The sequence below is a fragment of the Otolemur garnettii genome, unplaced genomic scaffold, assembly GCF_000181295.1.
Source record: "Otolemur garnettii isolate 467f Iridium unplaced genomic scaffold, OtoGar3 scaffold00002, whole genome shotgun sequence".
In the NCBI taxonomy this organism is placed as follows: Eukaryota; Metazoa; Chordata; class Mammalia; order Primates; family Galagidae; genus Otolemur; species Otolemur garnettii.
Window position 1 is genome coordinate 25,923,512 of NW_003852397.1, and position 14,145 is coordinate 25,937,656.

The following is a 14,145-nucleotide window of genomic DNA, read 5'->3' on the forward strand; positions in this document are numbered from 1 at the left end:
ATCAATTTTCTAGAAGTGTTTTCTAGGAATATAAGTATACAATTACTGATAACCAAATTCAGTTTATAATAATTAATAAATACCAGAAAGCTACATATAAAAATTCTTTTTTTGCCAGGCACAGTGGCTTGTGCCCACTAGCACTCTGGGAGGGTAACATGGGAGGATCCCTTGAGCTCAGGAGTTGGAGACCAGTCTGAGCAAGATCAAGACCCTGATTCTACCAAAAAACAGAAAAAGTAGCTAAGTCCTGTGGTAGTCCCAGGTATCCAGGAGGCTGAGGCAAGAGAATTACCTGAATTAAGGGGTTTGAGGTTGCTGTGAGCTAGGCTGATACCATGGCACTCTAGCCTGAGGCCACAGAGAGGAATCTATCTCTTAATAAATATATAAATAAAATTAAATACATAAAAAATTCTTTTTCAGAATTTGCAGCTATTTTTCCAAATGACAACCTGAAAGTATGTCCAAATGCCTTGATTATAGGCCAATCAATCCCCTATTTGCCTACTGAGTTTCCCAAACAGCTCTTTGGCTCTTAAATAACAAATCTTTAGAGAAATAAAGGCAATAGTTATGTGCTTACTTTTGTTTGTGAATTTAGCTCAAGCATACTTAGAAGATTAAGTTACACTTATTAAAAATATTACTTTAGAAAGATTTCATTCTAGTTTATTCTAACTCTTTTGTGAATGCTAGCCAGTTTCTGGCTCATCTAAGTTCTCAAGAGCACATCATTTTCACTTCTATGTTTTTGAAGATGCAGAATTTTGGTACAGTCAACAAAAAGTTTATCTGAAGTACCACTGGCATAATGTTATCTGGGTTTTATTGTTTCAGTAGTCCCTTAGAGGATGGACAGATAAAAAGAAAAAAAATCATTTTATGTACTGATTTTTAAGATACTCTTTGAAAGACTGTGCAATTTGGAAATAAAAACCTTAAGAACAGTTACTGCATTAAATTTCTTACCTTTTTGTTATTTTAAACTGAGTCCTCTCAGGCAGTAGTCTCTTGGAATTCACCCTAGCTATCATAATGTCTCTGTTTTCTGCCCCTTTCTTCATTTTAATAATAAAATAATGGGAAAGGTGTACGGGTACATAAGAATTCACTTCAATGTATTAATTTTGAAGAATTCCTTAGGGCATTTTAAATCAAATCAACATACCTGTTTTATGTAGAAGGTTCCATAGCAAGAACTGACTGAAGATAGTTATAGTTATAAAAAGAGGAACTATGCCCAAAGAAATATCAGTCCAATCCACAGGACTGCTCATTGTTGTAAAAATTTAGGAGTAATGTCCCCTAAAGGGTACATTAAAATTTTAGTGATTTGAAAAAGCAAACCCCTTTAGAATTAAACTCAAAAATGTGACTTCAGATATAGTCAAATTAGACCAAAGCATCACAAGAAGGAAGAAATTTCTGCTCAAAAATCCAATCAAAGAGGAACAGAGACTAGTTTTCAAACATTCTCTTAAAAGTGAAAAAATAAACAGTAATTCCAAATTTGGAGAGGACCAATGACTTCATAGCACAAAGGTTAATAGCATAGATTCTGGAATCAGACTGAGTTCTACAACTTGATAAATGTGGGGCCTTAGTCAAGAAATCAATTTAAAACGTCAAATTTTCAATCTCCAAATACTTTGCCTAAGATCGCTGGGGGATAAACATCCACAATAGCACAAACCATTGGGTATATCTGGATACTGGAATAACATGATACACCATAAATTAATTACCTTTCGTTAAACATTTACTTCTTCAGTCTATGAAGTGGCAATTCACCATAATAAGTCTTATTATAATAAAGAACGAAGACCGTTAGATGAACCAAAAGTTCCATTAGATTTAGCAACATACCTTATCATATGGCAAAAGGCCTTTCAAAGGAAAACGAAGGGTAGCAGGGTCCAATTTCCATGAATTACAAATGGCGCCTGAGTTATTTACAACTGGCAGAAGACTGCAGCGGCCTATTATATGTTAAGAAAAATCTTTTTAAGTAAATGCGAAACACAGCATGAGCATGTACAAACCAGGCTTTGGTTTGAAAATGTTTAAAAACTGTTTTAATGAGACAGAAATTTCATAATTTTCTTTGATTACTTAGTTCAGATGATCAATGTACAGGCCTTCTGAACTCAAAAAATGCTGCATTTTGTGTAGGTGTCTAGGACAGAAGCCAGAAATCTTCAATCTACAGGACAAATCCAGCCTGCTACCTATTTCTATACTGCTGTTCTGGAACATAGGTGCTTTTGCAGTACAACAACAGAGGTGAGTAGTTTCAACAGATCATATAGCTCACAAAGCTTAGAGTATTTACTATACGATTCTTTATAGAGAAGTTGGAAATCACTAGTCAAGGATCAACATAATTAACTTTATGTGGGATATCTCTAGAGGCCTTAGACGTAGCATATGACTATCAGCTTATATATCAAACTACCTAACAAATATTGTCACTTGGATGTCCCACAAGCATGTCAAGCTCACTGTGTCTTACATTAAATGCATCACCATCCTTCTCAAACCTGCTTTATTTCCATAATTCATTACATGTGATGAATACCCGTTTAATTACAAAAGACAGAAATGTAAGAATTATCTGTCCAGTATCTATTTAGTTTATTTTTGTATTTCTAATGTCTAGAATAATACCTGGCTCACTGGAAGTGCTCAATATTTGACCACTGAATAAATAACAGTCAACATTCCTAAATAGTTCTCAGGCCACCATAATTTCTAGAAATAATTCAGGGCAGTGAGCACTGCAAAAGTTGTCAAATCACATGTGTTTTTTAAAAGAAAGTTCAGAGAATCTAACAAAACATAAGAAAATGGAAAACAAAGTATATGAAATAAAGAACAAAAGTGTAAATGTGAATGGGCTAAATGAGCCTGAAATGCTCATGCTCTGTGGCCATACAGAAATGTCTATGTTGAGACTTCCAGTTGCCCAGCAATTCCATGGTGTTTTACTAGCTATATTGAAAGGTCTTTCTACACAATAGGAAACCTACATTCTATAATGGTTTTATCTGACATTTAGATCATTCCACATGACCTAAAGAAAGGAAGTTGCTCTTCCCTCCTATACTCAGAACACAGAAAACCTAAATGCAAGTGAAAAGCTATTTATTATACATGTACTAAGTTTCTAGAGCAGCAGTTCTCAACCTGTGGGTCACGACTATTTTTTAACAAATACATTGAAGCATTAGGAAGGCTGAGAGCCACTAGAGAATCACTAAAAAACAAGCCACCAAGACACGTATGAGAGACCATCCTTTGGCTTTGGTCAATAGTCAGATCATTAAACATCAGGTACTATTTGATATATTTTCCATTATAATCCTACCACAAATGGAATTTATCCTTGCTGTGGGCCTGAAGGTATCCACAAAATCTGATACCAGGTTTCCAAGTAACTAAAAAAAGAGAGAGAGAGAGAGAGAGAACATGAGCACAGTGGAGAGACAGGGAGGGTGAAGTGAGGGGGAGATACAGAGAAAGATCAAACTAGTTAAATAAAAATTGAGATTGCCCTGAATATACCAATCATTTACATAAAATGAGATAAAACATGTAAAGATTTAGAACGATGCCTGGCACATGATAATTACTCAAAGGTTAGGTGGTTTTTGTTTTCTTCCAAGTAATTGTTTACCAGCTCATCTGGTAGTTAAGCCCAGTCCCATCATCATAGCCTTAGCTATCTGATGAAGCTGTGCACATTTTATTACATGGCATATAAATTGTCTCAATAGGACAGCAAAGAAATGAAAGATTTAAATTATGATTTAAAAAATACAAAGTAAGGATAAAAGTGACTACTTTTGAAAAAGCACACAAAAAAATAAGATTAACATAGCTGTTTTTAATTTAAATGTCTATTAAAATTTTGGGAGGCATAAAATTTACCCAGTGTGGAAGTTTTCCCTCAGGGTATAGTTTCCTGATTTCTGTGACTGCAAAATATGCTGGCAGTAAGCAGGCATTTCTTTCCAAGATGTATGCTATAACCTAAGAAAAATAAAAAGGCAACTTGATTCTCAACGAGTCCCACCTGTAAGTCTTTTAAATACAACAACAGGAACAACAAAAACAAGAACAAAAGACAACATTGAAAAGTAGAGAAATTAGGGTGGCGCCTGTGACTCAAAAGAGTAGGGCGCTGGCCCCATATACCTGAGGTGGTGGGTTCAAACCCAGCCCCCGGCAAAAAAACAAACAACAACAAAAAAACTGCAAAAAATAAATTAAAAAAAAAAATATATATGTATATATATAGAGAGAGAGTAGAGAAATTACTGTTTGGGAGAGAGAAAATGAAATTTCCTGTAGAAATTTCATTATATGAAGTTCAATATTTATGTAAATATATATATAGAGAGAGAGAGTAGAGAAATTACTGTTTGGGAGTAATTTCCTGTAGAAATTTCATTATATGAAATTTATATAGAGATATAATTATATGAAATGTATATATAGAAACGTATATATGAAATGTATATATAATTCATTATATGAAATTTATATAGATATAATTACATTATATATAACCATATACATTACTTGTATATAATTACATTATATGAAATGTGTGTATATATATAGAGAGAGAGAGTAGAGAAATTACTGTTTGGGAGAGAGGAATGACCATTACTGTATGGTCAAAGGAAATGAAATTTCAGTTAGGAGGAATAAGTTCAAGAGATGTATCATATATTATGGTGACTATGTTTAATAAAAATATACTGCATACTGGAAAATTGTTACGACAGATTTTAAATGTTGTCATCACAAAAAATAAATATATGGGGTAATATATATGTTAAATAGCCTGATTTAGCCACTCCACAATGTGGATATGTGTGTGCATGTGCAGATGTACACACAATTGTTACTTGTCAATTAAAAAAGTAGAGGTATTATTTCATGAACTTATTGGATTTAAAGTGTAGCATGAAGAAATCCACTTATATGAAAAGAATATCTAGAAAGGAAGGTAATAAACAATGGAATGGAATGTTCATGATTAGTAAGTAACCTTGAAATGCTAAATATTGGTAGGCTTAAACAGGAGTGCAACAAAGTAACAATTCTCACATTAGTCACTAAGCAGGTAGTCCATAGGCTGATGTCTCGTAATGGTTTAAGATACTTTAATGTCTATAATGTTGTTTACATAGTTCAAAACCATTAATTAAAATTTCTTTTTGAAATAGGATAATAGTGAGAGAGCATCTTTAAAAACAGAAGTGATTTGTCAAAAAAAAATTAAACAATATGCAAAATATCATAAGTTTTAAAGGCAAACAAAACTAGACTCTTTTGAGTTGACCATCAATGAATTTCACACATGTCTAAATTACCTCTCTTGCTGCCAGAAGCTGCTGTACAACAGCAGAGCTCACTGTATTAGGAATTGTCAAGATTTTCTCCAAAATCACTTTTAAGAGATCTCGAACACCCTGATAGAAGAAAAAAGGCAAAGTTTAAAACTAAGAAGTATCTTCTATGATAGCTAAAACCACCAAAGCCTTCATTATTATACACTCCTCTAGGGTCACACCTTTAAATTTTCTGAATCAGAGTTCTTAACAGTAACCCAAGAGAAGAGTCATATTCCAAATAGAATTATACAACAAGGGCCCTCAAACTTTTTAAACAGGGGTCCTTTTTTAAACAGGTCCTTCAGACTGTTGGAGGGCTGGACTGTGGGACCCCAGGACGAGTTGGCTGCTAAGTAGGACAGGCAGCAGTGGCAAAAACACCCAGTGGGGCCAGATAAAATGTCCTAGGCGGGCCGCATGTGGCCTGCGGGCTGTAGTTTGAGGACCCCTGATATAGAATGTCTTGTAATAAGAATGGATAAAGTTCCTTATATATTCTGCCAAGCTTTTTTTTTCTTTTTATTGTTGGGGATTCATTGAGGGTACACGGAACCAGGTTACACTGACTGCTTTTGTTAGATAAGGACCCTCTTATAATTGTGCCCCACTCCCAAAAGGTGTACCACACCCTGTGTCCCCTCACCCCCTCCCTCCCTTTCTCAGCTCTCCCCACTCCTCACTGTGTACTAGGACCTTAATTATCCTCATATCAGCATTGAACTTTTTTCTTTTTCTCTTTTAACAGTAGAAGAGTTTCTATGTTCTGGTCAAAAAGCTTAACTTGTACATATGGATGAAAATGTATTGGAATAGGACTTGAAAGCACTCTGAAAATGTGGGTAGGCTCAGTGCCTGTGGCTCAAGTGGCTAAGCGCCAGTCACATATACCTAAGGTGGTGGGTTCAAATCCAGCCTGGGCCCACCAAACAACAATAATGGCTGCAACCAAAAAATAGCCAGGAATTGTGGCGGGCGCCTGTGGTCCCAGCTACTTGGGAGGCTGAGGCAGGAGACTCGCTCGAGCCCAGGAGTTGGACTTTGCTGTGAGCAGTGAAGGCATGGCACTCTACCCAGGGGGGCAGCTTGAGGCTCTGTCTCAAAAAAAAAAAAAAAAAAAAAAAAAGAAAAGAAAAAGAAAATGTGGGTAATGATATTAAAGTTTTTGGCAGACATACTTTCTGCTCACTCCCTTTGGTATAATCTAACTTTATTCACCTCATCAGTCACATAATCTCTCAACCATACCCAAAGCTATTCTATTAATCATCTTCACATATCTAACACCAGTTGCATTATCTGACATATAAAAGAAATTTCATCCAACATGCATTTATCAACTGTACACTACATGACCACACTTGTAAAGAGGCAGACATATGTTTGGGAGAATAATTAATTGTAAAGCACCACACCAATAAGTGAGAAGGCAAGAACCACATAAATCTGACTAAAGAGAAAATAATCAGAAAAAGCTACTTAGAGTCATGATTCAGACTAATAATCTCTTCAGATTAGAGAAAATGAAGACATAAAGCATAGATAGCGTCACGTACTGGTAATTCTTTGACAAATGTTAACAAAAGTAGCTTAAAGAAGAAGAAAGGCTTTTTTTAGCCATGAGTTCTTGAGCTGTATCATGAGACACAATGAGAAAACGTATATTATTGTTTCTGGCGAAGAGGAGAGTGCTGAAATTATTAGTTAAGGAAAGACACAAATTCTCAGGAGGTCAAGTTGTTCCCGTCATCAGCTGACGTCAACATCTCTCCTCAGTTCCACACACCCCTGCTCCATGCTCTTTCATCTGAGGGGCCTGACATCATAAGACTTGTGGCATATGGAAACACAGATTCTGCTTTGTGCCTTCCTTACTCTTCATAAAAATATATTAGCCATCTGGATTTTTAAGAATGTTGAGAGATGAATAGAGAAGCCATCGAAACAACTGAGTAACTTCAAATTCTTTTAGAAAATAGACAATAAAAAATAGATTTTTGTAAATGCTTCTACTTCATTTCTTTCACTTGATAATAAGATATATAATCTTATATCAGAAAAATTAATCATATCTGAAAGCAATCACTTTTCATAATTAGAAAAAAAATACCTTGTAATCCACTCCCCCAATTATTTTCCGAACTAGTTTAAATGTTAAGGCCCACAGCTGTGTTCTTTCCCATTCCAGACTGTCAGAATTTATTAGGGATTCACAAACCATCCTAGAAGAAAGAAATGCACATTCCAGTTAAAACAAAATTTTCCAAGTTCTCTAATAGCCATGGTCTATGTACTGCCAGTATTTTTTTTTTTTTTTTTTGCAGTTTTTGGCTGGGGCTGGGTTTGAACCCACCACCTCCAGCATATGAGGCTGGCGCCCTACTCCTTGAGCCACAGGCGCCACCCCAGTACTGCCAGTATTATATTAACCACAGCAAATATTTTTCATAAAAGAGCAGTATTACTTAAAAACATGTCTAAACATACATGGTATTTTACATTTTTTACTTGTATGAAGGATAAAAAACAAGGTCCAACTAAATAATATTATGTTTTAATTCCACTACATAGAAGTGTATCAACAGCCCTTGCTTAAATGTTTACCATCTATCACCTTATGGGAGACGGCATTTTCTCAAGATGGTAGCAACAACATTTTTGATTCCACATGCTCTTCTGAAACTTGACAATGATACAATCCTCATATGGGGAGGGGGGGTCTACTTTTTTCCTTTTAGATTTGGGTGGGCCTAAGACTATGGCAAAAAGGATGAAGCATGACTCCAATGGGAAGGTGATACAGCTTTTATCTAGCCCTCTCTTGAAGGCTTGCTCTTGGACCCCACCCACCATACAGTAAAAAAGTCCACAGGTGAGGGCATGCATAGGTTCTGGCCCACAGCCCCAGCTGAGGTCCTATATGGCACCATGGACCCAACCACTAGATACCTGAGTGAGAAGCCTTTGCTGTGACTCCTGCCCTCACCACCCTGGATTGTGATCATGTGAGAGACTCACAAAAACCTGCTTCTTAAGCCTAGTCAAGCACCATAAGCACAAATAATAATTTAAAAAATCATTATTATTCTTTTAAACCATGAAGTGATGAGGTAATTCATTGTGCAGAAAAAATAAACCAGAATAAACTAATCACTAAAATGAGTGATCTCAGCCCATGGGCAGAAAGGCAAAGGCTGCCTGCTTTTGAGCCTATCAGCAATTCAAAGAATACTGCACCCTAGAAACTAAAGCCTGAGGTATCTTGAAAGATTCCTTTAACAAACCTCACTTTCTTCTTTATTTCTTTATCATTTCACAACAACCTCAACCAATTTCCAAACATTTATAGAAAAGACAATTCTTTTCTTTAAGAGACAGGGTCTTATTTTGTTGCCCTCGGTAGAGCGCCGGTGGTGTCACAGCTCACAGCAACCTCCAGCTCTTGGGGCTTAGGTGATTCTCCTGCCTTAGCCTCCCAAGCAGCTGGGACTACAGGTGCCCACCATGCTCGGTATATAGGGCCGGCGCCCTACTCACTGAGCCACAGGTGCTGCCCCGACAATTCTTTGAATCACTCATACCCACCATTAAACATACCTGGGTGGAAGAAGACCGGTCTCAACTGCCATTGCTAAGCAGTCATAAAGAAAAGAGATTCTTTTAGGGCTATGCTGGCCATGAATAAATTTAACAATCCATTGTATACATTGTTCATGAGATTCCTAGAAAATGAGAAAATGTTTATTGTAGGTCAAAGATTATCAATTATTAATAAAAGATAGCTAATAATACACCTCAAAGTATATTAAGACTATACATGAAATATGTTACTATGAACAACTGTGAATGAAAATAAGTTTTAAAAAAGATTTTTAAACTACAGACGTATTATATGTTCTTTAAGCTTAAAATCTTATAATTACATAGATTAAACTCTACCATTTTTATTACACAGGACTTCCAAAAGTGGTAAGATTTTATTAGCATATTCATGCTAATATAACAAACTCTTTTTTTTTTTTTTAAGACAGAGCCTCAAGCTGTCCCCCTGGGTAGAGTGCCGTGGCATCACAGCTCACAGCAACCTCCAACTCCTGGGCTCAAGCAAGTCTCCTGCCTCCGTCTCCCAAGTAGCTGGGACCACAGGCGCCCGCCACAACGCCTGGCTATTTTTTGGTTGCAACCGTCAGTTGTTTGGCGGGTCCAGGATTCGAACCCGCCAGCTCAGGTGTATGTGGCTGGCACCTTAGCTGGTTGAGCCACAGGTGCTGAGCTCAATAACAAACTCTTAACACAGTTTGTGTAAGGCTCTGTCAATAGTGCCCTTAATATGTAAATATTCCTGTCACTGGGGAGTGAATCTATAAATTAGTACCTCAGCTTCATGAGAATTTAGTTAATCTAATCCCCAAGAGACCAAACAAAGGCCCATAATGAATCCAATGATAAATCAGATTTCTAGACTTGTAAAAACTTTAAATCTGATACTAAAATCTTGTTCCTATATCAAATTTGTGTTCTAGCATTTTCAAGAGGAGCCTATGAAGGCCTAAGCTCTACATGACCACAGTCCTTCATGCACAACAATGTTCTTCCCCTTTTTTTGAGACTGAGTCTCACTCCACTTCCCACACTGAAGTGCTAGGGAGACAGCCTACCTCACAACAACCTCAAACTCTTGGGTTCAAGCAATCCTCCTGTCTCAGCCTCCCAAGTAGGTTAGACAACAGGTGCCCACCATAATGCCTGGCTAATTTTTCTTTCTTTTTTTCTCTTGCTCAGGCCAGTCTTGAATTCCTGAACTCAAGCAATCTTCCAGCCTTGGCCTCCAGAGTGCTAAGATTACAGGTTTGAGCATCCAGCCCACACTTGTATTCTTTTATCACAGTACATATAATGATGATTTAGAAATACCTGTAGCAGCCCGTCTAGACTATGGCTAGGAGGAATGAGAGTTATAAGAAAATACCTGAATAGCTCAATAATGGAACACCTTGGTGAAAAGGGGCATGGAAAGGGATTTAGCTCTCCTAACAAGCATGAGAGCTTGCGAGATGAGAACATTGGTGAATTGGCAGTCTCTATACCTGTTGTGTTGAGAGGCATGAGATCAGCCTTATATCCGGCTGGAGGAGAAGGCAGTCAGGAGTATGTGCATTCTGTCATGTACCCGCTTACTCTGACTCTATGTCCTCTCCTGCCAGCAGAATGCCAGCATGGCGTCTTTCTGATGAAGATTACCAAGCTCTATCTAGTCTTAGTCTTAGCTCTAAAGACTAAGATCCATCTTAAAGACTGCTTTACTCTCTCAAAGACTGTCTGTCTCCTCCTACCCCTCAGCTAAAGTAAAGCCCTCAGGCATCTAAGAGAAATTGTTCCTGAGCAAGGTAGCTTAGCAGTCCAAGTCTGGAACCTAGTTAAGCCAGCCTGAAACCTGGCCAGTCCTGGGCCCTGACAAGTGGTGGCAGTGGTGGGCTGTGACAATACCTATTTTCTTCCTGGCTCCCCTACTGGAATATAAACGTCTCACAGACAAAAGACACACCTTAACTCATAAAATGTTTAATGGATTAAAAAAGAAAAAATCAAAATAAGTTGCAAACATGTTCAACATCACTGAGAGAAAATAAAACTATAACGAAAGTAATTTTCCCATGTTTTTGATTAGCAAAAATTATAAAGTTTATTAACACTCTATGGTGAAGCTAGAGGAAACAGACAATCTCATACACTGCTGGTAGGAGTGTAAACTGGCATTACACTTAATAGCAAGTTGTATAAAAATAAATAGGCACACCCTTTGACTCAGCAATACTACTCTCAGAAATTTACCCTATGTCCTTTGCATAATAGTAAATATTACAGCATTGTTGAAAGTAAAAAAGTTAAACAGAAACCTCAAGTCAGTCAGTTGAGGATGGGTTAAATCAATGAAGTACAGCCAAGAAATAGAATATTATGACTCTATAGAAAAAAAAAGAAAGATGAAAATGAAACTCTAATGGCCTGATACGGAATTACCTTAAACATTTATTTTTAGGGGAGACAGGCAAGGTGGTAATTAAGGAACAGTGCACATGGTATCTGACCATTTTATGAAATGATCCTATATGCATAAAATACTTTTAGAAGAAAACATAAACTGGGGATACTGACATTAGACAAGAAAAAGAACAGCTAAGAGATGTGAGGGAGACTAGCCACTGGATCCACCCTTTTGTACCTATACACTGTGACCAGTATGAACGCATTGTCTATTAGAAAATGATTAAAACGAAATTGTAAAATATGAACATACTGGCAGTATATGACCCATGTCTAAGTGGCAAATCTTACCACCAGTGGCTGACATGCAGACACAGTTCTTACCTACAGGGCCCCATGAGAACATGATGCACTCCTGGAATAACAGATCTTCAGGGAGCATACATTTTGTCTTTTTCATGGAAGTGTTTTCTGATAAAATGTGTCTGTCCTTTGTTACTAAGTTTTGTGGTTTTTTCCCCATGTGTATCATAGTATCTTTGTATGTTTATTACTTTTTGTATTTCTATTTTAGTATTTTTGTATCTTTAGTATAGCAACTCCATCACTATACCTTTCTATCAATGCTGCTGTAGTTTATTTAGTAAAGAGAACAAAAAGAATGAAAAAATTCTTATCCAAGTAAAACTCAACTACAACTGTTATTTTGGTTTCTAAAAAAATTTTATTTATTTTATTTATGTATTTGAGACAGGCTCTTGTTCTGTCACCCACGATGGCATGTAGTAGTCTCATTGTAGCCCATTACAAATTCAAATTCCTAGGATCAAAGGATTCTCCTGCCTCAGCATCACAAGTAACTGAGACCACAGGCACCTACCACCACACTCTAGTAATTATTCTATTTTTTCATAGAGACAGGGTCTCTCTCTTGGTCAGGCTGGTCTCCAACTCCAGGCCCCAAGCAATACTCTGGCATCAGTCTCCCTCAAGTACTAGGATTGAAGGTGTGAGCCACCATACCTGGCCAATGGAATGGTTTTCAAGTGTACCGAACAAATCAGAATAAGATAAAAATTGTCTTACATAATTTAACATGGGGGAGATTTTTAAAAACATGCTACACTGCATAGTCATCAACTTGACTTCTAAACACAGGTTCTCTGCTGAAGCATAGAAATTAAGATAAATGAAAAAAAAAAGAAATTAAGATAAATGGAAGCCAGTATAATAAATGGTGCCAATTTTAATTCTCCCTTTCCAGAAATATCTTAAGAGCAACATCAAGTAAATGTAAAAAAGAAGACATCAAAAATTAAAACTGTAATGCTCACCTGAGAAAGACCACCCCAAAACTGTCTGAAGGCCGCCAAACAGCTAATTAGTTTTGTTTTTTCATCTTCGGGGGTATCCATAAACATGCTAAAAAACAAAAATTGCATTATTTGCTACTAGTTTTTAAAAGGTGAACATAACCAGAATAGTGGATTTTATAACCCTCCAGGAGGAACCTAAATTAAATCTTACAAAGACACAACTGCATAAAAACACATCTGCCGTGCATACACTCACCCGGGGAAAGCCTCTTCTATAATTTCCGTCTTCTGTAAAAAGTAAAAACGTAAACAAAGTGAATTTTAACAAGAAGCCTCCCTTAGCGAAATACTACAATGTAACATAGGACAGGACATCTTAACCAGCGCTGAAACGAACAATACCTGCCTGGCCTGTCACAAAGGGCGCGGAGGATTCAAAGGCTACACCGAACCTGACAGCCCTTTGAGAATCTCTGAAGCCCCGCACACAGTCGGCATCGGAGCAAAGGGGAGGCGTGAGAGGAGGACACCCCCCACTCTCCCTGCCCGCTGCCCCCGAGTCTGCCCTCCCCGAGCCCCGGTCCGGATCGCCGGCGGCTGCACTCACCACCACCTCCTCAAAAATGCTCTGCAGCTGCGTCTCCATCGGAACCATGGCCCCCGCCTTCCCCGGGCGCCCGGCGCGGCCCGGGCCCGGCTTCGGGAATAAAGGGACTGAGGGGTGGGGACCTCCAAAAGTGACCGCGGCTCAGCGGAGTCGCTTCCCACCCCCGCCGCCGTCGGGGGCGGGTTCCCTCCAGAGCCCCGCCGGCAACCGCAGCCGGTGCGGAAGCGGGGAAGCGCCGAGTGCGCGCCTTTTAGGAACCCCTCAGAAAACAGGAGCCCGGCCAGATGGTTCTGCTGGTGAAGGGCGGCCCGCAAGCCGCACGACAGCGCCCCCCAGCGGAGCCGCGAGCCCAAGTCACTCGGCGTCGGCGGCGTCGACTGCAGGCGCCACCTGCCGGCTCGAGTGGGCGTTGCCCCGTGCTTGGGGCCGACCCTTTTGCAGTCTCAGGGGAGAGAAGCTGGGGACCAGGGGCTGCATCCTGACCTGATGTGTATTTACCAGGTTATCTTTTGTGAATTATCTTTATGGAGTTCTTAGTTCCAAGACAGTTTTCATCTGCTAGCTGGCAGCTTTCCATGTTTCCTGTCTGCGTTGTTCCAATTAGTGTATTTTCAGCAAATGCTCCTAAACTTAATATTGGCCCCTGCTTTTGAAATAGGCCTTGGTCAGGAGAGAATTCTATTTTTTACATCACAAAATATATGTGATGTTTTACATTATATTTGCTGATGTTTCATTCAGTGAATCAAAGTGACTATCTGCTGCATGTAGGGACCCAGGGCTGTATACCCAGCTAGGTGGGAGGACAACTTGAGCCCAGGAATTTGAGGCC

The 14,145-nt window shown here is 38.4% G+C and overlaps 1 protein-coding gene across 2 annotated transcripts in view; it reads right to left on the reverse strand.

The window, feature by feature from the left end:
* LOC100954230 (mediator of RNA polymerase II transcription subunit 23) overlaps nt 1–13,493 on the reverse strand; it is a 48,428-nt gene extending 34,935 nt beyond the window's left edge. Inside the window, exons 1-9 of one of the 2 annotated variants that reach the window (XM_023513518.1) lie at nt 13,314–13,480; nt 12,963–12,994; nt 12,725–12,812; nt 9,003–9,127; nt 7,516–7,627; nt 5,388–5,486; nt 3,934–4,035; nt 3,371–3,440; nt 1,870–1,982 (exon numbers count right to left, since the gene is read on the reverse strand). In XM_023513518.1, coding sequence (XP_023369286.1) covers nt 1,870–1,982; nt 3,371–3,440; nt 3,934–4,035; nt 5,388–5,486; nt 7,516–7,627; nt 9,003–9,127; nt 12,725–12,812; nt 12,963–12,994; nt 13,314–13,361 — 789 coding nt within the window. In that variant the 5' untranslated portion in view covers nt 13,362–13,480. Of the gene's footprint in view, nt 1–1,869; nt 1,983–3,370; nt 3,441–3,933; nt 4,036–5,387; nt 5,487–7,515; nt 7,628–9,002; nt 9,128–12,724; nt 12,813–12,962; nt 12,995–13,313 lie in introns of both variants that reach the window. The other variant, XM_012805998.2, reaches the window with a different exon arrangement.
* Between the last annotated feature and the right edge of the window lie 652 nt (nt 13,494–14,145).